At 49.1% G+C, this 24,534-nt stretch overlaps 6 protein-coding genes across 6 annotated transcripts; 5 read left to right on the top strand and 1 right to left on the bottom strand.

The window, feature by feature from the left end:
• Window positions 1-783: 783 nt before the first annotated feature.
• Window positions 784-3,605, bottom strand: RhiXN_08798 (DEAD (Asp-Glu-Ala-Asp) box polypeptide 58; the record flags this gene model as incomplete). The annotated part of the gene is made up of 4 exons (XM_043328614.1): window positions 784-1,828; window positions 1,881-2,511; window positions 2,573-3,092; window positions 3,159-3,605. The coding sequence occupies 4 exons, from the start codon at window positions 3,603-3,605 to the stop codon at window positions 784-786; spliced, it is 2,643 nt and encodes an 880-aa protein (XP_043183999.1).
• A 3,732-nt stretch (window positions 3,606-7,337) lies between these two features.
• Window positions 7,338-8,305, top strand: RhiXN_08797 (Retrotransposable element Tf2 protein; the record flags this gene model as incomplete). Its single annotated transcript, XM_043328613.1, has 2 exons — window positions 7,338-7,482; window positions 7,614-8,305. The coding sequence occupies 2 exons, from the start codon at window positions 7,338-7,340 to the stop codon at window positions 8,303-8,305; spliced, it is 837 nt and encodes a 278-aa protein (XP_043183998.1).
• A 1,048-nt stretch (window positions 8,306-9,353) lies between these two features.
• Window positions 9,354-14,137, top strand: RhiXN_08796 (Retrotransposable element Tf2 protein; the record flags this gene model as incomplete). Its single annotated transcript, XM_043328612.1, has 3 exons — window positions 9,354-10,699; window positions 10,777-11,411; window positions 11,481-14,137. The coding sequence occupies 3 exons, from the start codon at window positions 9,354-9,356 to the stop codon at window positions 14,135-14,137; spliced, it is 4,638 nt and encodes a 1,545-aa protein (XP_043183997.1).
• A 602-nt stretch (window positions 14,138-14,739) lies between these two features.
• RhiXN_08795 (Retrotransposable element Tf2 protein) lies at window positions 14,740-17,028 on the top strand (the record flags this gene model as incomplete). Its single annotated transcript, XM_043328611.1, has 1 exon — window positions 14,740-17,028. One exon carries the CDS (start codon window positions 14,740-14,742, stop codon window positions 17,026-17,028), a length of 2,289 nt encoding a protein of 762 aa, XP_043183996.1.
• Window positions 17,029-17,863: 835 nt separating this feature from the next.
• On the top strand, window positions 17,864-18,569 carry RhiXN_08794 (ATP-dependent DNA helicase; the record flags this gene model as incomplete). The annotated part of the gene is made up of 2 exons (XM_043328610.1): window positions 17,864-18,415; window positions 18,471-18,569. 2 exons carry the CDS (start codon window positions 17,864-17,866, stop codon window positions 18,567-18,569), a joined length of 651 nt encoding a protein of 216 aa, XP_043183995.1.
• A 141-nt stretch (window positions 18,570-18,710) lies between these two features.
• On the top strand, window positions 18,711-24,048 carry RhiXN_08793 (Helicase conserved C-terminal domain; the record flags this gene model as incomplete). Its single annotated transcript, XM_043328609.1, has 15 exons — window positions 18,711-18,738; window positions 18,792-18,968; window positions 19,025-19,109; window positions 19,163-19,566; window positions 19,627-19,886; window positions 19,949-20,000; window positions 20,051-20,223; window positions 20,290-20,774; window positions 20,870-21,035; window positions 21,098-21,433; window positions 21,499-21,672; window positions 21,732-21,854; window positions 21,899-22,174; window positions 23,497-23,665; window positions 23,723-24,048. The coding sequence occupies 15 exons, from the start codon at window positions 18,711-18,713 to the stop codon at window positions 24,046-24,048; spliced, it is 3,234 nt and encodes a 1,077-aa protein (XP_043183994.1).
• Window positions 24,049-24,534: the final 486 nt, after the last annotated feature.

Genomic DNA, 24,534 nt, shown 5'->3' with positions numbered 1-24,534 from the left:
AGCGTCTACAACTCAAAGTCTTATTCCTGGTTTGAAGATAAATAATATTGTTTCAAACGGAGTAGGGTATTTTGAACAAGCAATGACTGAGTTCAAGAAGTCAAAGATCATATCAATCAAAGGCTGGTGTATCAAGTGTAATCATGACACTTTAGCTACAGGTCTGGGCTACGAGTCAGCTGGGCCTGTTATCATGAAGAACAAAAAGGCTTCCACGCACTACCACCAATATGAGGGTATTACATTAGTGATCACCAGCGCAAATTAACCTAGGGTTGCAAATCATCCAAGGCCCTCCTTTCAATGGTCCTACTTGTTGCGCAGATTTAGGCACGTTGCTGACCCCGGTTGACCACTGTCCTGGACACGGTCACATGACCAGTACAAGTGGTTGCATGCTGGCCCAAGCCCAAATTTGGGGGGTAGCAGGTGTAATCATGGGTTGTCAGCAGAGGAATAATAGGGCTCTATGGCTTAGTGGTCAAGCTGGTTCAATTCCGGCTAGTTCTATTTTCCTCTGTTTATGACACTTGGTAGAACTTGGAAGGACACCAGTTCTATTCCCACCACGGGAAAAACTTTTCACAGGGGCGCCGCCCACCCAAAAAAGGGGGGCAGTGTCCTGGACACGGTCACATGACCAGTACAAGTGGTTGCATGCTGGCCCAAGCCCAAATTTGGGGGGTAGCAGGTGTAATCATGGGTTGTCAGCAGAGGAATAATAGGGCTCTATGGCTTAGTGGTCAAGCTGGTTCAATTCCGGCTAGTTCTATTTTCCTCTGTTTATGACAACCACAAGTGGTTCTTGCCCGTGCCTATGGGTAACCAAGCCCAGTGTGCTGAGACATATTGTCTAGCGTCTTGAACCATCTGCGCTTGACTTGACTCAGGAAGGGCTAGCTGCATGGTGCAAAACTCAACCACCACTCCCAAATTCAAAACACCTTGTTGCCTTTCAAGGTTCCCGGTGCTGCCTTGAATGAGCGGAAAAAGATGAGCCACGGTGGCATCCCACTTGCTGAGATCAGCAGGAAACAAGTAGTACAATTCAAATGCTCTTGTGAGATTCTCCATGCTGGTGAAGAAGTCATGCGTTACTCCAGCAAGCTTGTTGCTGCCAAGTTGGCACCAAGACTCACGCGCTTGTGAGCGGTTAGGAGCCTTGTTCATGATCTGGATTGGATAATTGCTGATAATGTCCCAAAGCATATTCTTGAACGGTGAAGCGCTCTCTTGCTCTGCCTGATCTTCTTCTTCTGATGAGTACGTATCCTGATCTTGAGCATAATCGGGACCAGCAAGCGGGTTTGCTGTGTCATGGGTACTCCGGATCGTAACTAGTCTCTGCTTGTTTGATATTGGAGCCGCGCTTGAATTCTGTGCGCCGCTTTCCCAAGGGCAAGGGTCTTCATTGCGCGGTCGCTTTTGGAGATTCACTCCCACAATCTTGTTGAAAGCCATGATACTGCTCAACGATTGACCTTGAGGCCCAAGTAAGTAGAGAATGATTGCCTGGTCAAGAACTCGCTGCCTAGAAACACGCGGCTGTTTGTTTTTCTCAAAATGAATCTTGGGGAGAAACAGGGCGCCCAGCTTACGCGTGGGAACCAATTTGTTTCCCCTCATTTCTTTAACGCAGGCTGCATCATGAACCTGGTCCCAAGTCCCCCCAGAGGCTGGACGGTTCACCAGTGTATTCATCATGTATTCCATGATGATGAGCAATGTCCCAGCCACGGCAAGCTGGTTGAGGGTAAACGTACGCCGAGCGTCCATCCATTGGCACATAACGCTTTTCATGGACGCAAGCCGGCAACGTTTCCAGTGCCTACCAACAGATGAGTATTACTTCCACAGGGATGAGCAGAATACGTGCTTACCAGAACACATCACGGTCTAAAACATAGACACACCTCCGGAGCAGCTCATCCGGTATTCTCAAATGACAGGTGGGATAGCTCTCATACTCTACACAGGTCTCAATACGTAAGGCTACACCATGGTTGCAAGCCAAGTTCTCAAAGCTAGACATCAACCCGTTGATATGCGTGCTGAGCTCTTGATCCCATGACTCAAGCATTTGGATGGCGCTGGTTCGCTGTGCGTTCTGAGCTAGCGCAATGTTGTAGGTATTGCTTTTGTCGGTGGTGTAGATTTGCGCATAAGTGATACCGGTGTCTCCTGCTAGCCTACGGGGGATGGTCAAGCAACCGCCAGCAAGGGCGTTCAAGTGGGCAACTTTGTCCTTCTGGTAATGATTTCCTTGACCGCTAACAAGCTCTTCACAGCTTTCAAATGCTAAGCCGGTATAGTGTTGAAATAGAAGGGAGTGCATATCCACATCCGCAAAGGTACACTCCAATGGATTGTCCGGATTTGGCAAGATGGTGATCCGGGTGGCAATGTTGATGAACCACATACCAGGCTCAAATAGAGTGGTATTGAAATGGCTGAGTATACCTTCGACAGCTTTCACCCTTGGGCTTTCTTGATCAACCTCAATTTCAACATCTGGAGACCATGTAAGCTTTGTTAGTGAGCAAATGGGACTCTGATAGCTATTCATGCATACCTTCATCATCACCCGTAGGCTCATTAAGCACCGTCACGGGGGGGACCTCTGGAGGGGGATGAACGCTGCACTCCCAATTCTTCACTCCTCTGAGCTTGTAGGACAAGAAAAAGTACCTGGCCCAGCGCAGCTTCTCAGTCTCCTGGATCATGGCTCTGGCGCAATCCAACCAATCCTGAATGTACTCGACATGAATGTCTCGACCAGTTTGCTGCGCCACGCCTCCACGCATGTCTTGACTCTTGCCTTGCTGGTTTTGATACTCTTTTCGCTTGGACTTGTGGCTTTGACTTCTGAACTTCTCGTCCTCATAGGTGCCAGGCCATTCTCGTACTAAATCCTCCAGGAGGGTTTGAAGAGCTGCTGGATGAAACGCCAAGTCGTAGAGCTGAGCCATTTGGGAGTCACCCAGGTACATGTTGTTACCGGTTGATCCCAAAAGCGGGAAGTGCAAGCGGAACATTCCATTATCTCCCAAATCCAAGAATCGAATGTTGGGCACTTTGTGTATATGCATTTCCTAAATCAAAGCAAAACATAGTGAGTGGTATGCTAATGATAATGAGTGTATGTGGGGATTGCTTACTAAAGTATGGTCATCCATCAATACTTTGACTGGCCCAATGTGGAGGTCAGAGGTAAGAGTATACGATTTGCTTCTCATCATGTAATACTTGACAGTCTTGAGAGTGGGTACAGGAATCAAAGGCATGTTTCTTGGAACAACGCCAATCATTGAGTCAACATCCGCAAGTTGATGTACAGTTTGGTTATTCAGCGGGCGGCAATTGTTGAAGGTAATTTGAGCACGTCGCAGCCTCCTTGACTCCGGATCATAGAAATGACTACACAAGCCAAACGCATCTCGGAGCTCAGGCGTTGACTCACGGTCCAAGCAAAGCCAAATTGCCAGCCACTCCCTAAGCGTCACCAGCTTGATCTTGGGTAAGTTCTTGTCAATCTGCTCCCTTTTATCAGTTTCAAAGGTTGCCTTGTCCTTGGTATAGTTTGGAGATGAATAGCGCAAAGACATGGTTGAGAAAAGCAGAAGGTACAAAGATCAAGAGGAGAGAAGTTGGTTTCAAGGTAAAACCCGTTAGTTAGATGGTCTTCTGTGAGCTTCAGAGTACTTATAATCAGTCAAACTAAAATCAGATGAACGACTGCACAAATAATGTTATTGGTCAAAAGGAATTTACCAAGACTGATTGTCATATCCACGGCCTCAGGTACAAACATAAGAGCAGTCAGCCATGCGAAATCCTGATTGATTAAACCATGATACCGTATCACCTGTTGCCATGAAATACATGGCAAATCTCATGTCAAACCAAGATCAGCATTGATTGCATGTCCCCGCACTGCTGATCACATGTTGCATCAAGGTTGTGTGATTGCTCATAATGGTCTGCGCATGGATATCATTTACCAGGGTTGGGTGTGTCTGTCTTGCGTTTCTGTACTCAATAGGCTGTGTTTCACTACCGGACTGCGGAACTTGACAAAAGAGACTGTTTAATTTGAGCTGCCATAGTGCCTGTTCTAGAATGTGCCTGTCAAATGTTGGCACCAGCGGTGCGCCACAACCCTTAAGACCAGTACCTTAGGTCTTGACGCAAGCCTTTCAACAATGGAACTATTGAACCCAATATTGCACTTTTTTCTGCAAGCACTGCTGATAAAGTATTTGCGTGCAAGCGTCCAGCATGACGTGAGCAGCATTTCTCCAATTGTGGAAAGGTGAGTAACAAAGTTAGGAAGGAAACATTGGATCTTAATAAGGTGACAAACCTTATTCCGCCACATGATAGAATTGATTAAAAACAAAATGAATTCTTGAAACCGACAATTGAGTGAACATCCACGGTTGTTGTTCATCAAGCCTTCAAAAGAAAAGAACATATTTTATACAAGATTCTAAGGCACGGGGAATTGTTCCAAGATGATCCAAGCCTTGCACTGAAACTTAATTTACCCCCGCATTTATCTTAGCTCAAACAATCTGCAATCTGACTGTCATCAGTTAATTTTGGCTGTGGGGGTTCCCACTTGAGAGAATCAAATGTAGATACAGACAGCCAAAGATTGAATACGGCTGAGATGCCTAATATGGGTAATGCCTTAGCTGAAAACTGCTTCCTTTAACGGTATTGATTGGTGTTGTAGACACACTCAATACCAGGGAATTTATTCCCATTTTCTCGATTTTAAACGAAGGCAAACGGACAACATTTTTGATCACGTGACTTTGGCGCTTATATCATACGCTAAGCGCCAAGCCACGTCCCCTTCCGCGCTTACCTCAGCACTCAGCACACGTAGCCATCTCCACCTGGTGACATCACTATGACACGTCAGTGACACGTATGCATGAGTAAGGCCAACTGCGGAGCGGGGTTCTTATTGGTTATAGTATTGCATATATTGTATTTGTAAATAGTTCACCTCTGTAATATATAAGGAGGCCAACCAACCATGGTAACACCCAGGTCGATTACCTCTTGTTGCATCCCATACTGTACAAGGGCCTTACAGCCCAGCAACCCCACTTAGTCACTCAGTCTACACCGCCTTAAGCGGCTTCTGCGTTGTACTTACATAGCTTGCCATTGCCCGTACGGCCTTGGTCATCGTAGTATAGCTGGTTGTCGTCGTAGGATAGCTTGCCACCGCCTTAAGCGGTTTTTACTTAGATACACCCGGCCGCAAGCGCCCTCCTCCTCGACGTCCTTACAGACGTCTAGGACACTAGGTAATCAACCTTAAGTCGGTTGCAAACCGTGCCCACCAAGCACTCCCACTCAGATCCAACAAACAAGAAGGCCCCCTGTACTAGCACGAGGGAAATCAGGTGATTGGACTCGCCTTTTGCTGTCAATAATCAAACCAGCGTCGGTCCCACCTAGTACCAAATTGCTACAAGGCAGACGGGTTCTAATTGTCCGCGTACCAACGGTCACCGCACCTTTTGTCAGCGGAACTAGTCAGCAGATCCACCCGCTTGCAGAAAACCCGTCCCACATCACGCCCGTACACGGCAGTTGATTGGTTGATAGGGACTGTCCAACGCTAGGCGGTTGACGCAAGTTCTTAGCGCCAGTACAATAAAGCAACCCATAAGTCCTGATATAGGCACCCCCTCTCCCATATTGCCCATCATTACTTCCCGCACCCCCTCTTGCGCTTCCTCCCGCGCTTCCCAGCGCACCGCTTCCCACCAAGGCCGCTCTTATCCCCATGAGATGGCAACCCACTCCCGGAGCTCCGCTCGTCCCTTGTCCCCTCTCAATCAAGGAGAGCTGGGACCCACTCTTCCGGCAACTGCCAATGAGTCATCAAGCCTTGAACCTGAGGTTTACGGGGAAATCTCCCTTGGACAAGCAATCTCCCTTATCCTGGGATTGCAAAATCAAATCCTCCAACTTGAGCGGGAACTCAAAGAAACAAAAGAAGCAGCAAAGGAAGCCCAAGACTGGATGGGCGCAGTTGATCAAACCCTCACTTGCATCAAGGCTAGGGGTGGAGCCCCCCACACACCAGAAGACCGGAAACCTCCGGCAGTCAAGGCCACGCCCAGGCCCCTACCCAAAACCGACACTTTTCCAGCGCCTAGTGCGCCCCTCGTCTCCTGGGCCGTCCCCTCCAAAGCTCCCCCCGCCTTCGCGCAACCAACTCCCGTCCGAGCTCCCCTGCAAGTCCATACTCCCCCTCCACCTTTGCCTATCCGCCTCTGTTCCCCCCAAGTCCCACAACCAGCGGCCCCTGTAGCCGCTTATCAAACCCCTGTCAAGGTAGACCACCCTGACGCCTATACAGGGAAAATAGGGAACAAAGCCCGCCAATGGCTCACGCGGATGTTGGCATGGGTACGTCTAAACCAGAGGATGTTCCCAACCGATCAGGAGGTCCTGTCATTCCTCCTTATGAATATGAAGGACGTGGCAGGAGCCTGGGCCCACCCCCATCTTGACCAACTAGGGTCCCACAGGGCCCTAATCCAATTGGTCGACAACTTCAGGACGGAGTTCTTGGCCGCATTTGGTAACCCGGATGCTACGCAAGCCGCTGAGCGGCAGATCACCCACCTCACTCAGACAGGCACCTGTGCTGAGTATATCACAAAATTCAGGACCATCGCCATGGACCTGGATTGGAACGACGCCGCCCTCTGTGGGCAATTTGCATGAGGCCTCCACTGGGAGGTCAGCCGCCTCATCGCCACCCAAGAGCGGCGCCCAACTACCCTCCTGGAGCTGCAGAACGCAGCCCTGGTCATTGACAACGCCCTCCGCGAGGAGCGTGCCAGCCACCCGCCTAAGGGTAGTAAGTCTGGAACTTCCTCCACCCCCAATAGGGGGGCAAGTACCGGCCAACAGGCCACAAGACCAGGACGCCTCTCCAGCAATCCCAATTTTGTCTCCGAGGAGGAACGGAACCGCCGCAGGGCCAAAGGCCTCTGCATCAAATGCGGTAAGGCAGGCCATAAATTTGCGGAATGCCGCACTGGCTGGAAAGCCACACCCAAGGAGGAAGGTGTCAAGAAGGAAGCCGCCAAGATCGGCGAAGAATCTGGACCCAAATCGGGAAAAGACTAAGGGTACCTGCTGCCGCGCGCAAGGACCCTAAGGACTCTGGTTGTGTTGAAATTTGTAATATATCTAGAAGCTCGAATAGAATCTCACCCCTCTTCACAATTCCAATCACACCAGAAAGAAAAGCGGAACAATTAGAAGTCCTGATTGATTCAGGCGCCACCTCCTCCTTCATGCACCCACGAACCGCGGAATCACTCCGCCTCCCACTCATAGATCTCCCCCTACCCTGCACCGTCACTATGCTCAATGGGTCGAGCCCCCAGGCTGGTAAAATCTGGAAGAAGGCTAACCTAACCTTCTCCTTTGATGGCAAACGTATGACTGAGACCTTCCTCATTTGTAACACAGGGTCTCACGCCGCCATCTTAGGGTTAAAATGGTTGGATGCCCACAATCCGGAAATTGACTGGAATTCCTGCACACTGTCCTTCCCCACACACCACCAGAACACATGGCTATTGCTGAAGAGGAGGAAGCTGACAAAGACCCACTTAAAGGAGTACCTCCCAAATACCACCCATACGCCAAGGTATTCGGGGAAGAAGAATTTAATAAGCTTCCCCCTCACCGACACTACGACATAGGGATTGAACTTACCAAAGAAGGCCCCCTAAACTTGCCCCTATATAGCATGACCAATGCTGAGTCTGCCACACTCAAGGACTGGCTCAGGGACAGACTCAAGGCCGGAAAGATCCGCCCCAGCAAATTGTCAATAAGTTCCCCCGTTATGTTTGTGCCCAAAAAGGATGGCTCCCGTCGACTTGTGGTAGACTATCGTTGCCTGAACAACCGGACAAAGAAGAATGTCTACCCGTTACCCCGCCCAGATGACCTCATGGCCCAACTCCGTGGTGCCAAGGTCTTCACCAAACTAGACCTAAGGTGGGGTTACAATAACGTCCGTGTTAAAGAAGGTGACAAATGGAAGACGGCCTTCCAAACCAAGTACGGCCTCTACAAATCCCTGGTCATGACTTTTGGTCTGACAAACGCTCCTGCCGCTTTCCAGCACTTCATGAATGAACTATTCAAGGATTTACTGGACATATGCGTCATCATTTACCTCGATGACATCCTAATTTATTCTAAGGATGACGCATCTCACACGGAGCATGTCTGTTGTAGACACACTTGATACCAGGGAATCTATTCCCATTTTCTCGAATTTAAACAAAAGCAAACGGACAACATTTTCGATCACGTGACCTCGGCGCTTATATCATACGCTAAGCGCCGAGCCACGTCCCCTTCCGCGCTTACCTCAGCATACGTAGCCACCTCCACCTGATGACATCACTATGACACGTCAGTGACACGTATGCATGAGTAAGGCCGACTGCAGAGCGGGGTTCTTATTGGATTAGATATTTGATATGATGTATTTGTAATTAGTCACTCTGTAGAATATATAAGGAGGCCAACCGACCATGGTAACACCCAGGTCAATTACCTCTTGTCGCATCCCCATTACTGTACAAGGGCCTTAAGCCCAGTAACCCACTTAGCTACTTAGTCCACACCGCCTTAAGCGGCTTTCTTGCTGTAGTTACATAGCTGGCCATCGCCCTTACGGCCTTGGTCATCGTAGTATAACTGGTCGTCGCCGTAGGATAGCTTGCTGCCGCCTTACGCGGTCTTCTACTTAGATACATCCGGCCGCAAGCGCCTTCCTCCTCGACGTCCTTACAGACGTCTAGGACACTAGGTAATCAACCTTACGTCGGTTGCAAACCGTTCTGAACACCCACTACTAAGACTCAACCCCGGAGAAGAATACCTGTACTAGCACGACCGAAATCACGTGATTGGGGCCACCTTGCGGGAGATAATAATCAAAACTCCCCCACCCCCACGTAGTAGGAAATTGCTATAAGGCAGGATATTCCTATCCCCCGCATACCACACGGTTGCCGCACCTTTTGCCAGCGGAGCCAGACAGCAGATACACCCGCTTGCAGAGACTAGGTACTACATCACGCCCGCCCACGGCAGTGATTAGTTACACTTACTGTTCAACGCTAGGTTGTTTGACGCAGGCTCTTAGCGTACTACGCAATAAAGCGCTCATAAGTCCTGACACAGGCATCTACTAGTACCCCTATCCCACCATTACTTCCCGTACTCCCACTCGCTTGTCCTTGCGGGCATCCTCCCACGCTGGCCGCTCCTATCCCCCACCTACCATGGCAACCCGCTCCCGGACTTCCTCTCAAGCCCAGTCCCCTTTCGATCCGAGAGACCTGGGACCCCGACTTCCGACAACCGCCCCTATCGAACTTGGGGAAGTCTCCCTTGAGCGGGTTACCCGCCTCCTCCTTGGACTCCTCAGCCAAGTCGAGAACCTCAAAAGGAAGCTCGAGGAAGTCAAAGAAACTGGGATCGAAACCCAAACCAACGTCGAGAACATATCTCAAACCGTCGATGTTGTCAAGGATGGGCTTCAAAGCCTCCAGCTCCATGGTCCAAGGACCCCAGAAACCAAGCCCCCGGTTGTGGAAGCAACGCCACAACCCCTACCAAAAACCGAGCCTATTGGATTGGTTAGTGGCCCCTCCTTCTGGCCCAAGCAACCAAAAGGGCTTCCCAGCTTTGCCCAGCCAGCCCCCCAGAGGGCCATACCCCCGCGAGTCCCTTCTCCCCCTCCATCTCCGCGTCTCCGATCCCCCATCGGAGCATCTGCCCCTCTCCCTCCGGCTCCAGTTGCCGCCTATCCAGCCCCGGTCAAAGTAGACCACCCAGATGCCTATACAGGCAAGATTGGGAGTGAAGCCAAGCAATGGCTCACAAGGATGCTGGCATGGACCCGGCTCAATGCGCGTATGTTTCCCATGGACCAAGAAGTCCTGTCCTTCCTCCTAATGAATATGAAGGATTCTGCGGGAGCATGGGCGCACCCTCACCTTGACCAGCTTGGGTCACACCGGGCTATCATCCAAACGGTCAAGGGATTCAAATTGGAGTTCCTGGCAGCATTCGGCGACCCTGACGCCACAAGGGCCGCCGAGCGGAAGATCACCACCCTTACCCAGTCCGGCACATGCGCGGACTACATCACAAAGTTCAGAACCTTAGCCATGGAACTGGACTGGAACGACGCGGCCCTCCAAGGCCAGTTTGCCCGCGGCCTCCACTGGGAGGTCAGCCGCCAAATTGCTACCCGCAAACATCGCCCCCGAACACTCCTCGAGCTGCAAAACGCAGCACTTGTTATTGACAACGCTCTCCAAGAAGAGCGTGCTAGCCACCCGCCAAGGGATAATAAGTCTAGCAAGCAACCCAACCCCGCAAGGGGAACGAGTACCGGCCAATCAAGTACCGGTTTGAAGAAACTCTCCGACGACCCCAATTTTGTGTCAGAGGAGGAAAGAAATCGCCGCCGTGCCGCTGGCGCCTGCATCAAGTGCGGCAAAATGGGCCACAAGTTCGCGGAATGCCGCACGGGCTGGAAGGCTACCCCTACTGAGGACAAAGGGAAAGCCAAGGAAACCGCCAAGATTGGCGAAGACTCCGAGTACCAATCGGGAAAAGAGTAAGGGTACCTGCTGCCGCGCGCAAGGACCCCAAGGACTCTGGTTTTGTCTCGGAAATATGTAATATATCAAATAGCCACAATAGAATCTCCCCCCTCTTCACTATTTCCATCAAACCAGAGAAACAAGCGGATCACTTAGAAGTCCTGATAGACTCAGGCGCCACCTCATCCTTCTTACACCCCCGTACAGCGGAACTACTCCGCCTCCCTCTAATAGACCTACCACAACCCCGTACTGTTACTATGCTCGATGGATCGAGCCCCCAGGCTGGAAAGATTTGGAAGAAGGTCCACCTAACCTTCCTATTTGATGGTAAACGCATGACGGAAACCTTCCTGATTTGCAATACTGGATCACACGCTGCCATCCTAGGAATTAAATGGTTAGAGAATCATAATCCCGAAATCGATTGGAACTCGCGCACCCTCTCATTCCCTCACACGCCCCCGGAACACATAGCCATTGCTGAAGAGGAGGAAGCTGACAAGACACCCCTTGAAGGAGTACCCTCCAAGTACCATCAATATGCAAAGGTATTTGGGGAAGAAGAATTCAATAAACTTCCCCCTCATAGACACTACGATATTGGTATTGAACTTACGGAAGAAGGACCCCTGAACTCCCCCCTTTATAGCATGACTGATGCCGAATCCGCTACACTCAAGGACTGGCTCAGGGACAAGCTCAAGGCTGGGAAAATCCGACCCAGTAAATCACCAATCAGCTCCCCGGTTATGTTCGTGCCCAAAAAGGATGGTTCCTGTTGACTCGTAGTAGACTATCGTCGCCTGAACAACTGGACAAAGAAGAACGTTTACCCGCTACCCCGTCCAGATGACCTCATGGCCCAGCTTTGCGGTGCCAAGGTCTTCACCAAGCTAGACCTAAGATGGGGTTACAATAACGTCCGTGTTAAAGAAGGTGACGAATGGAAAACGGCTTTCTGCACCAAATATGGCCTATACGAATCCCTGGTTATGACCTTTGGCTTGACTAATGCTCCCGCGGCCTTCCAACACTTCATGAACGAACTGTTCAAGGATTTATTGGATGTATGCGTCATCATCTACCTTGATGATATCCTAATCTACTCAAAGGATGACGCAACCCATACCCAGCACGTCCATGAAGTCCTACGACGCTTAATGGAGAACCAATTGTTCTGTAAGGCATCCAAGTGTACATTCCACGTCACATCAGTGGAGTATTTAGGAATAATTGTATTGGATAAGGGATTCAGCCTGGATAAGCTCAAAATCCAGGCAGTCCAAGAATGGCCTACGCCCACCAAAGTCAAGGAAGTACAATCGTTCCTAGGCTTTGCCAATTTCCTGCGCCGCTTTGTTGCCAATTTTAGTCACATAGCCCGGCCACTGCACAACCTGGTGAAGAAAGATACGCCATGGAAATGGGAAACTAGGGAACAGGAAGCCTTCCAAAACTTGAAGGATGCCATCACTAGTGCCCCGGTACTCTGCCATGCCAACCCTGCCAAACCATACTTTCTCGAAACAGATGCCTCTGGCGCAGCACTGGGCTCTATACTAAGCCAACGCCAAGAGGATGGTCGCCTACATCCCCTAGGTTTCTTGTCAGAATCATTCAAAGGTGCCAAACAGAACTACAACACCCACAACAAGGAACTCCTTGCGATCATCCGCTCCTTTGAATATTGGCGAATCTTCCTGGAAGGAACGGTCCACCCCATAACGGTATTCACCAATCACAGGAACTTAGAGTACTGGAAAGAATCCCAAACCTTCAACCGTCGTCATGCAAGGTGGCACCTTTTACTAGCTGGCTACAATTTCCAAATAGTCTATTGCCCTGGCAAGCAGTCTGGCAAACCAGATGCCCTGTCCCGCCGCGCCGACCATGCCAATATTCCGCCTGCCGACCAAACAATGCTGCCCGACCCCGTCTTTGCCAACTTGGCACTAGTTCTACCAGAAAAAGAGCTACAAAGGCGTATCAAGTCAAGCCTGGACCAGGACGAGTCCCTGGAAGAGATTCTCCAATTCTTACAAAACAAGTCCAAGGCACCACCCTCCATCAAACGCGCGTTCAAGGATTATGAAATGGAGGCTGGACTGTTGTTTTATCAAGGACGGATTGTAGTACCGGACGTAGGGACCTTGAGGACGGATCTGCTCAATATCTTCCACGATAGTCCGTTGGCGGGCCATCCAGGCAGACAAAGGACTCTAGAACTAGTATCCAGAACTTACTACTGGCCCGGCATCCGTGCAGATACATACTGGCACGTTGACTCATGTGAAACCTGTCAACGGATTCGGAAACCCAAGTACGCGTCGATCCCGCCTCAGCCTTTAGAACTCCCATCACGCCCGTGGCAACATGTGTCATACGACATGATAGTAGACCTACCCAAAGACGGAAACTGTGATTCTATCCTGGTCATTGTGGATAGTTTTACTAAGTATGTGATCCTAGTAGAGTGCTCCAAGAAGCTCAAGGCCCCGGAACTTGCAGATCTATTTCTACGCCATGTGTGGAAGCATTACGGCATGCCGGAGAAGACAATATCAGACCGCGGACGGGTTTTTAATAACAAATTCCTGAAGGCGCTGTACCAACGCCTGGGGATAGACCCCCACTTCTCTTTGGCCTACCATCCTCAAAGCAACGGGCAAACAGAACGCGTGAACCCCACGGTGGAACACTTTTTACGGGCGTACTCAGGGGTAAACCAGAAAGACTGGGTCAAGTGGCTACCAATGGCGGAATTTGCCTACAACAACGCGGTACACAGCTCAACAGGCAAATCTCCCTTCAAAGCACTTTACGGCTGGGAACCTTCCTTGACTCCAAGTAACGTCCCAACGGATGTCCCCAAGGCAGATAATCTGGCAACTCAAATGGAGGAACAATGGCGGGAAATAGAGGCGGCACTCCGGCAATCAAAGACACGCATGGTAGCCGGAGAAGCAGGTAAACCACTTGAATTCGAAATCGGGGAAGAAGCCTGGCTGGACGCCAAGAATGTGAAGCTGAAGACCCTTAGTCCAAAGCTAACTGAACAACGCCTAGGCCCCTTCAAGGTAACCGAGAAAATCTCCGACAGGGCTTACCGCTTGGAACTTCCGCCAACCATGCGGATCCATAACGTTTTCTATGTGGGACTCTTATCTAAGGTCAAGAGGGACAAAAAGCGCACCTTTGAAAATCGCCCCCCTCCAGTCACCGTGGACGGGGAAGAGGAATACAAAGTGGAAGGGATAACGGACATGGAAGAACGGAACGGAAAATGGTTCTTCAGAGTCAAATGGAAGGGCTACGGACCAGAAGATAACACGTGGGAGCCCCAGGAGAACCTCAAAAATGCGGGGAAAATTTTGAAAAAATACAAAGAAGAAATGAGAAAGAAGGCCCTCGGCGCTGCCAAGGCCCTTAGAGGGGGGGCAGTGTCGTAGACACACTTGATACCAGGGAATTTATTCCCATTTTCTCGAATTTAAACAAAAGCAAACGGACAACATTTTCGATCACGTGACCTCGGCGCTTATATCATACGCTAAGCGCCGAGCCACGTCCCCTTCCGCGCTTACCTCAGCATACGTAGCCACCTCCACCTGATGACATCACTATGACACGTCAGTGACACGTATGCATGAGTAAGGCTGACTGCGGAGCGGGGTTCTTATTGGATTAGATATTTGATATGATGTATTTGTAATTAGTCACTCTGTAGAATATATAAGGAGGCCAACCGACCATGGTAACACCCAGGTCGATTACCTCTTGTCGCATCCCCATTACTGTACAAGGGCCTTAAGCCCAGTAACCCACTTAGCTACTTAGTCCACACCGCCTTAAGCGGCTTTCTTGCTGTAGTTACATAGCTGGCCATCGCCCTTACGGCCTTGGTCATCGTAGTATAACTGGTCGTCGCCGTAGGATAGCTTGCTGCCGCCTTACGCGGTCTTCTACTTAGATACATCCGGCCGCAAGCGCCTTCCTCCTCGACGTCCTTACAGACGTCTAGGACAATGTCCACAAGGTTCTGAAAAGGCTAATGGATAACCAGTTGTTTTGCAAAGCGTCAAAGTGTACCTTCCACGTCACATCAGTGGAATACCTTGGGATAATTGTCTTGGACAAAGGCTTTAGTCTGGATAAACTCAAAATCCAGGCAGTTCAAGAATGGCCTACGCCCACCAAGGTTAAAGAGGTACAATCCTTCCTTGGATTTGCCAACTTCCTCCGCCAATTCGTTGCCAACTTTAGCCACATGGCCAGACCGCTACACAACCTGGTCAAGAAAGATACGGCTTGGAATTGGGGTCCTAAAGAACAAGAAGCTTTCCAGGGGTTAAAGGATGCTATTACCAATGCCCCAGTCCTATGCCACGCCAACCCTGCAAAACCTTATTTCCTGGAAACAGACGCCTCAGGTGCGGCCTTAGGGTCTATACTCAGCCAACGCCAGGAAGACAGACGGTTACACCCCTTAGGATTCCTGTCAGAATCGTTCAAGGGAGCGGAACAAAACTATGATACCCACAACAAGGAACTATTGGCTATCATACGATCCTTTGAACACTGGCGTATATTCCTGGAAGGAACTGCACACCCAATCACCGTGTTTACCGATCACCGCAATCTGGAGTACTGGAAGGAGTCAAGAACCTTCAACCGTCGCCACACACAATGGCACCTTCTACTAGCCGGATACAACTTCCAGATCGTCTATTGCCCCGGGAAACAATCAGGGAAACCGGATGCACTTTCACGCCGCCCAGATCACGCCAACATCCCTCCAACCAACCAAACCATGCTCCCAGATCCTGTCTTTGCCAACGTTGCGCTAGTCTTGCCAGAAAAGGAATTACAACGCCAGATCAAGCGATCCCTAGACCAAGACAAGTCCTTGGAAGAAATCCTCCAATTCCTCCAAAATGAATCAAAGGCACCACCTTCCATCAAACGGGCATTCAAGGATTATGAAATGGAAGCCAGGTTGTTATTCTACCAAGGACAAATTGTAGTACCAGATGTAGGCACCCTAAGGACGGACTTACTACGGATATTCCACAATAGCCCCTTAGCTGGACATCCTGGTAGACAACAAACCTTGGAATTGGTCTCGCGCAACTACTACTGGCCTGGCATCCGTGCAGACACTTATTGGCACGTGGACTCCTGTGAAACATGTCAACAAATTAGGAAGCCCAAGTATGCGTCTATCCCACCTCAGCCCCTAGAACTCCCGACTAGACCCTGGCAACACGTTTCTTACAACATGATCGTGGACTTACCAAAGGACGGAAACCACAACTCAATCCTGGTCATAGTAGACAGCTTCACCAAGTATGGGGTTTTTGTCAAATGCTCCAAGAAGCTAAAGGCACCTGAGCTAGCGGAGTTGTTCCTGGAACACATATGGAAACGCCACGGCATGCCGGAGAAAACTATATCCGATAGAGGGAGGGTCTTCAACAATAAATTCCTGCGGGCCCTGTACAAACGCCTTGGCATTGACCCACACTTCTCATCGGCATATCACCCCCAGAGCAACGGACAAACAGAACGAGTCAACCCTTCTATCAAACACTTCCTCAGGGCTTATTCAGGGGTCAATCAACGGGACTGGACTAAATGGCTCCCTATGGCGGAGTTCGCATACAACAATGCCGTACACAGTAGCACGGGTAAAACCCCCTTCAAAGCGCTGTATGGATGGGAACCTACCTTAACCCCATCCAACGTACCTACAGACGTCCCGGAAGCAGATGATCTTGCCCAAACAATGGAAGTTCAATGGAAGGAGGTGGAAGCCGCCCTCCGGCAATCTAAGCAACGAATGACAGCCGGAGAAGATGGAAGCCCAATTGAATTCGAAATTGGCAAAGAAGCCTGGTTGGACGCCAAGAATATTAACCTTAAAACACTAAGTCCCAAACTAACGGAACAACGTCTGGGACCCTTTAAGGTTATTGAAAAAATCTCCGACCAAGCTTACCGCTTGGAACTTCCCCCAACCATGCGGATCCACAACGTCTTCTATGTGGGACTCTTATCCAAGGTCAAGAGGGATAAGAAGCGTACCTTTGAAAGTCGTCCCCCTCCAGTCACCGTGGACGGGGAAGAAGAATACAAAGTAGAGGGGATAACAGACATGGAGGAAAGGAACGGAGAATGGTTCTTCAGAGTCAAATGGAAGGGCTACGGACCAGAAGAGAACACGTGGGAGCCCCGGGAAAACCTCAAAAATGCGGGGAAAATTTTGAGAAAATATGAAGAAGAAATGAGAAAAAAGGCCCTTGGCGCTGCCAAGGCCCTTAGAGGGGGGGCAGTGTTGTAGACACACTCGATACCAGGGAATTTATTCCCATTTTCTCGATTTTAAACGAAGGCAAACGGACAACATTTTTGATCACGTGACTTCGGCGCTTATATCATACGCTAAGCGCCGAGCCACGTCCCCTTCCGCGCTTACCTCAGCACTCAGCACACGTAGCCATCTCCACCTGGTGACATCACTATGACACGTCAGTGACACGTATGCATGAGTAAGGCCGACTGCGGAGCGGGGTTCTTATTGGTTATAGTATTGCATATAATGTATTTGTAAATAGTTCACCTCTGTAATATATAAGGAGGCCAACCAACCATGGTAACACCCAGGTCAATTACCTCTTGTCGCATCCCATACTGTACAAGGGCCTTACAGCCCAGCAACCCCACTTAGTCACTCAGTCTACACCGCCTTAAGCGGCTTCTGCGTTGTACTTACATAGCTTGCCATTGCCCGTACGGCCTTGGTCATTGTAGTATAGCTGGTTGTTGTCGTAGGATAGCTTGCCACCGCCTTAAGCGGTTTTTACTTAGATACACCCGGCCGCAAGCGCCCTCCTCCTCAACGTCCTTACAGACGTCTAGGACAATTGGCTTGGCATGACAGCGGAGCTTTGAGGATCCAGCAGACAAAGTCTGAGACAAGGTAGCACTTTCTTATGATTGCCATGAGACATGTGATTGTAATCCTGGAGGCCATGATACAAAAGAACCAATGCTTGCAGGTAGCAATACCCCCAAATGTGATCTTTGCAGTCCCAGCTACTACTTGAGCTACCTAACTAACCTAACCAACCTAACCTACCTAACCTAACCTAACTCATCACACTTAGATCCTCACCATGCCTTTGACTCCCGTTGCCCACTCCGTTCTCTACCTGTTCAAAGCTGCTGCTATGAACAAGTCACACCCGTTAACCTGCCCTCCCTGGACAAGCAACGTGTGGAGGGAGCTTTTTGGGCTGTTTCCTCTAAAGGGTAGTGAGGACTATTACGATGCTGAGATTGATGTAGTTGGCAACAGTGACCCACAGTTGGATTCAAGCAAGGAACTGGGCCTCACCATGCCCAAGTCTTCAATTGCCTCAATCACCAAAAATTGCTGGAAGGCACTTGGGCTCCATGAGCGTCAGGCTGCAGAATGCTTCCTGCAATATTTCTGGGATACCTGGAAGGCGGATTATGTGAGGAAGATACCAATCTGCAAGACAATCAAGTCCACTACTCAAGGCAAGAAAGGTGGCCCGGACCCTTATGGGTATGCTGCGTATTGCAACCTGGTATTGGCTGCAATCAACAGGAAGGGCGGCGTCATGAATCAAGTGGAGGAGACTTTGGGAAAGATTGGGGCTACTCCTGCCGATCTCTGGAAGGATGACAGAAGCTTAAACAGGGTGAGTTTTACATGACCAAGTACGTCTCAGTATTTGACCACAATCATACACGCAGGAACGTCCAGCTACCAAGCGTGTTCTTGAGCATCAGGTGCCTATAGCTGACACCCATGCAAGGCTGGAAGAACAAGATGTGCAAGCAGCTTTGGCTTGAGCCCTATTTGGCAATGCAGGGGTCAGCAGTCGTGGGACTGTTGTCCCAGAGCTGATCCCTACAATTTGTTGCTTTGCACAGCGCAAGTATGAGAACCTTGCGCGGAGCTTAAAGCGTAAGGTAACCACATCATGTGCTAGAATGCAAAAGGTCGACAGCAAACTGGAAGGTAAGCAAGCCAAGCTTCACAAAAAACGCCAAGCTAATGGATTGTTATAATAGATGCTCAAAGGCTCAGATCCCCCAAGGCATTGTGTGACGCAACAAGGGCTTTGACTGATTGGCAGAAGATAGCAATAGGGACAAAGGAGGTTGATGAGCTTCACTTCCTGTCCAGGGAACGTACACTGAAGCAGTTATGGTCAAGTCTTGGGTTTGGAAGTCTTGAGGATGATCTGAGTGAGTACCAACCAGCTTGTGTTTAAGTTATTTGCTTATAGGAACTCTTGAACCAGCGGCGTCAAAATCTAAAAGCAAGTCAACTCAAGATGGTCCAAGCAAAGAAGAAATGCAGGCTGCCTATGCTTACTATGTTGAGGAGTACTGCTATGGAGTTGGCTGTCTTGACAAGTCCAAGCTTCCTATCCCTACAGTTGGTGTCTCTGGTCTCCACAGTTTGGTGGATGGGTGCAAGGATATTGGGGTATTGCATCTCAAGTCCTTGTCCACGGAGGCTCTGTGGGCCCAGATAGGACTGCCAGGTGGGATCAGTTCCCGTTTGCAGAGCCTGGCACTGGTGAAAGCGCCAAAGACATGGCTCCACTGGCCAAAACTTGTGCGGTGCCGTTTTGGCATCAAGTGGTAGGCACTCTCAGAATCTTGGAAGGCGCTTTCACACAGAGAGTGGGCAATTGCGCCCAACCAACTTTACTGTGCAACAATGTTGGACTTGGAAAGACGGTGCAAATCATTGGGGTCATTAGCATGATCCAACATTACTATAAGCAACAGGAACTGCCAGCCAAAGAGCGTCTTGCAACACCCATGTTTATCCAAGGTGAGTGGCGTTTGTGTGGCTGATGTGCTGTTTGGTTGACTCTGACTCTGTGACCTGTAGAGCAAAGCTCGCCATACTTTGCAGGCCAAAAGACCATACCAAATTTGCCATCAATTGTCATTACTCCGCGGACACTTGGCAATCAATGGATGGAGCAATGGAAGAAGTTTACCCAGCTTGGTAGTTTTGTTCCTGTCCGGTACTCAGTTGAGAGCGGCACCCTTGAGAGCTTCTGCAGTGACCCAACAGGTCCATACTGCGCTGCAGCTGGACAAGACTTGGAGCATGCAGGGCGAGTGGTTATCATTGCAGACCTATTGGTAAGTGTACATTCATTGACTATGCTGGTAGAACTATTAAATAAATTTGGTGACCTTATCAGGCTATTGCAAAGGAAGCAAAACGGTGCTTACAGCTCCCTCCTGCATTCAAGGGTAAAGATGCAAGGGAGTATGAAGCTAAGGGCAAGACACCTGCTTTCAAGGCAGGGATCAGCAATGCAGGCTCACTCTTTGGAATGCGCTTTGGGTGGCAGCTGTGGACAAGATACACAATCTCCAAAACAGCAGTCACACTCAACAAGGGGTTCAGCTCATTACTCAGTCCTTGTCCTTGGTGATTGGAGCAACCGCCACACCATTGTTTACGTTGCTCAAAGTAAGTCATTTGACTATGTTATACACCAGCGCATCATTGACATTACGTTACGCCTGTGCGTACTAGTGCCTGCTTGCTCTTGGACGGAACCTGCGCTACCTGCCATTGCTTGGTGAGCAAGGAGTTCAGGTCTGGAACAAGATGCAGGAAATGCTGTCAACTGGTAATGAAAGTTGGAGGCTTACAAGCACAGCGGTAATTCAAGCCACAGTAGAAAGGGAGCTTCAAGCGGCACTTTTACTTGGCAAAATTCCCTTGTACAACCCCCGCGCTGCTAAGATCAAGGAAGAACTGGAAAGCAAGTACCAGGCTGAGGACCAGCGGAGCATCCTCCATATGATTCATGTCTCAAAGCAGCCACTAAACATGTTGCGCTTGCTTCTTCTCCCCATCATGATTTGTCGCACAAATGAGTCCTTAGACTATTTGGGCAGACAAATCTTGGATCTCCCGTTTGTACAGAAGTTCATTGCTTGGGCACCCATGAATGAAGAAGAGAAGGAAATGCAACGGGTCATCAATCAAGAGCACACACAGCAGAAGAGCAAAAAGTATGTCTTGCCCTTTTTTGCCTTTCTCTCAGATATAATCTCCTGTCTCCGTATTCTATCACACAACAACTGACTTTGTTGATGATTTATAACAGAACAAAACTGGCGCAAAAGGCTAAGGCTGCCAAGAGACAAAAAAGAAAGCAAGCGCAGGACAATGTGGGTGACAATGAGGATGAGGATGTAGATGAGAATGCATGGAATGGGTCTCAGGCACAGGGGGAGGTGGAACGGAGCAATTGCAAGAATGTCAGGTGGCATGTGAGTCAAATTTGCTTTCCCATATAAGCTGATTACACCAATACTTACAAATCTCAAATCAGAACTTCCTGATAGAACAGAAGTTTGCTGGTATGCTGGCTAAGCTGGGAGCGCTACGGCTGGAAGAGCAGGCTCAGGAGCTTGATCATGGTACCTTGACAAACAAAGTCACCGACGACTGGACAGTGGAGAATCCGCCCCAGAAGATGTCCACAAGGATGCAATGTGTCATGGGATTGATTGAGTGGTTCTGGATTGGCAACCCCAAACCCGTTGCATTGCTTGAGGATGGTACACTAGATAAAGCAAGGCTTGTGCAAGAACCTTTGCCCAGCAAGAAGCCGCGGAAGTTTCTCATATACGTCAAATTTCAGCAGCACCAAGCACTCATTGCAAAGGTCAGTGCTCTTATTTCTTGCAAGTTATTTGTAGCTTCACGTTTGATGACTGAAAATTATATCAGATGCTCACTCTCAAAGAAAAAGACTATGTGACGTACAACAGCTCTATGGCTACCACCAAGCGTCAACGGTCTGTTGAGAAGTTTGCCAATGACCCATCATGCCAAATCATGATCATCAGCAATGTAGGCTCAGCTGGTCTCAACTTGGTGGAAGCCTCAGTTGTGATCATTGTAGTATGTATGGCTCAATGTTTGCATCACTCAGTTTGTCTAACAGATTTTCCCATCTGCAGAGCAGTGTTTGGTCTGGGCTTGAGCTTGACCAAACCACGGGTTGCGTTGATTGCCCTGGGCAGCTGCAAGATGTAGCTGTATACAACATCATGGCGCCAGAGGGAATTGATCTGGCCCTGAATGTTTACGCAGATAGTAAGGCACAGCTCTCTAACCATTTCCTGAGCTTGCAAAGAACCTTGCAACTGTGTACTCGGAAATTGCTCACCACACTCCAATGATCACGATGAGCTTGACTTGGAGGAGATCCCTGCAGTCCCTTCAACAAAGGGTACAAAACCATCCACTTCCAAAGCTGGGCCACACAAGAGAAAAAGCCAAAATGAACAATGCTCTCAAGATGCAAATGCTGTTCAAAGCTAGCCCTACCAAGGCACTGGGATCACAGGTTCTGGTGCTCCCTCAAGCAATTTGTCCTAGAATCTGTAAGGACGTCGAGGAGGTGGGCGCTTGCGGCCGGTTTGTCTAAGTAAAACCGCGTAAGGCGGTGAGCAAGCTACCTCAACAACGGCCAACTATACTACGTGACAAGGCCTGTAAGGGTGACAACAACTATCTAAGTACAGTGTAGAAGTTGCTTAGGCAATGTAGAACTAGTAAGCTAAGTAGTTACTGGACCTAAGGTCCTCATACAGTGATGGGATGCGACAAGAGTAATCAACCTGGGTGTTACCATGGTTGGTTGGCCTCCTTATATATTACAGAACTATCTAATTACAATACAATCATATGCAATACCATAACCATAAGAACCCCGCTCCGCAGTCAGCCTACTCATGCATACGTGTCACTGACGTGTCATGATGACGTCATAGGTGGGGTGCTACGTGTGATGAGTAAGCGCGAATGGGACGTGGCTCGGCGCTTAGCGTATGATATAAGCGCCGAGATCACGTGATTGAAAATGTAGTCCGTTTGTCTTTGTTTAAATTTGAGAAAATGGGAATAAATTCCCTGGTATTGATTGTGTCTACAACACAATTGTATGTTGCTCCAGCCTAGATAAAGTTTGACCATTGCTGATCAGGAGCAACGTATTCTGACAGTAGTCCCTACAACACAGAGCATGCAACCTCTTCCAACATTATCAACAGGTGTCCTAGACGTCCTTTAAGGGGCGTCGAGGCAGCGGGCGCTTGTGGCCATATGTACTGAGTAAGAAACCGCCTAAGGCGGTGGGGATGCTACCTACAACGACGAGCTACCTAACTACGGTGACCACGCGCTATAAGGCAGCGGCGAGCTACGTAAGTACAGTGAGAACAATGCTTAAGGCGTGTACCTGAGTGTTACCGGCTGTAAGGCCTCGTACAATGTGTGGAGTGCAACAAGAGGTAATTGACCTGGGTGTTACCATGGTCGGTTGGCCTCCTTATATATTACAGAGAGTGACTAATTACAATTACAGAATATGCAAAACCTATTCAAATAAGAACCCCGCTCCGCAGTCAGCCTTACTCATGCATACGTGTCACTGACGTGTCATGATGACGTCATAGGTGGAGGTGGCTACGTGTGATGAGTAAGCGCGGATGGGGACGTGGCTTGGCGCTTAGCGTATGATATAAGCGCCGAGATCACGTGATTGAAAATGTCGTCCGTTTAACTTCGTTTAAAATCGAGAAAATGGGAATAAATTCCCTGGTATTGAGTGTGTCTACAACAACAGGAAGCACAGAACAGACTGATGAGTTGTTGAGTAAGTTCTTCTTGGATATTGATTGCGGAGTGCAAAGAGAATATTAACGTTGTGAAGTATCCCAGGGTGTACCTACCACTACACCAAATGCCATTGGTGCCCGGACAATGGTGGCCAGTAGTCAACAAAAGACTAAGTTCCATGCAAAAAAGGCAAGACTTGATCACTCTTCTTCTGACCCGTCATTGGTGGCTGCGGCAACAACACAGCCAAGTCAGCCTTTATCTGCGACAGGTATGGATTCATTTAAACACATTTTCTGCCAAGGTTGACACATGTTATCTGTTCAAGGGCCAATATTGGTGCCACCCAAGAAGCGCACAGCACCGTCCATGGATCCACCAAGCAGCATGCCAACACATACAGATCCAGCTGCCAGTGGTAGCTCTTCAAGACAAGCACCAATTGTTCCCAGGCCATCTGGAAGTGCGCAGCCAAGAGCAGCTACTGCTACACTGGAGCAGCTGTTGCAATTACAGCCTGGGTCTAGCTCCACAGCACCTACTACATCTGGGCACTCAGTAGTCACAGGAGGTGGAAGCTCACAGAGGAAGGTGTTCCGTCTGAAAGCATCAAAACTCTCAGCTAGTAATCACTCTGTTGACGCAAAAAAGTAACAATTTGAAAATCTGTATAGCAATTCACTGGCAAGTGCTTAATAATATTATATTGTATAACAAGCCATAGGGCCCCCTTTAGAAAGACATAGAATGGGTGTCTTTCCGTAAGGATTTTAGAAATAATTGGTCTCCTAAAATGGTCTGCTGGGATGGCTTGGAATTGGCCCGCACACAGGAGGCTGTGCAAGCTTGGTCCAACAAGTAGACCTGTCCAAAATGCCTTTCTGTAAGCCATGGCCCATGCAAATAGAAATTGCGTTCTAAAAGTAAAATTTGAATTCAATTCAATTTTACTCCTGTACCAAGTCTGCCCCAATTATCCAGTGTATGCAGGCATATGTTATCATATGTCATATATGAAGCTACAAAAGTATATAAAGGGCTGTATAACAGCTCAAGGATGTAATTGAATAACTTGGTACAATGAACTCCCTTAAATGCTTTGACTACAAAGAGGACACTTGGGCTCAAGAGGCACATTGG

This window comes from Rhizoctonia solani, chromosome 10 (genome assembly GCF_016906535.1).
Source record: "Rhizoctonia solani chromosome 10, complete sequence".
In the NCBI taxonomy this organism is placed as follows: Eukaryota; Fungi; Basidiomycota; class Agaricomycetes; order Cantharellales; family Ceratobasidiaceae; genus Rhizoctonia; species Rhizoctonia solani.
Note: the sequence above shows the minus strand (reverse complement) of the source record. Positions and strands in the feature narration are given on the sequence as shown.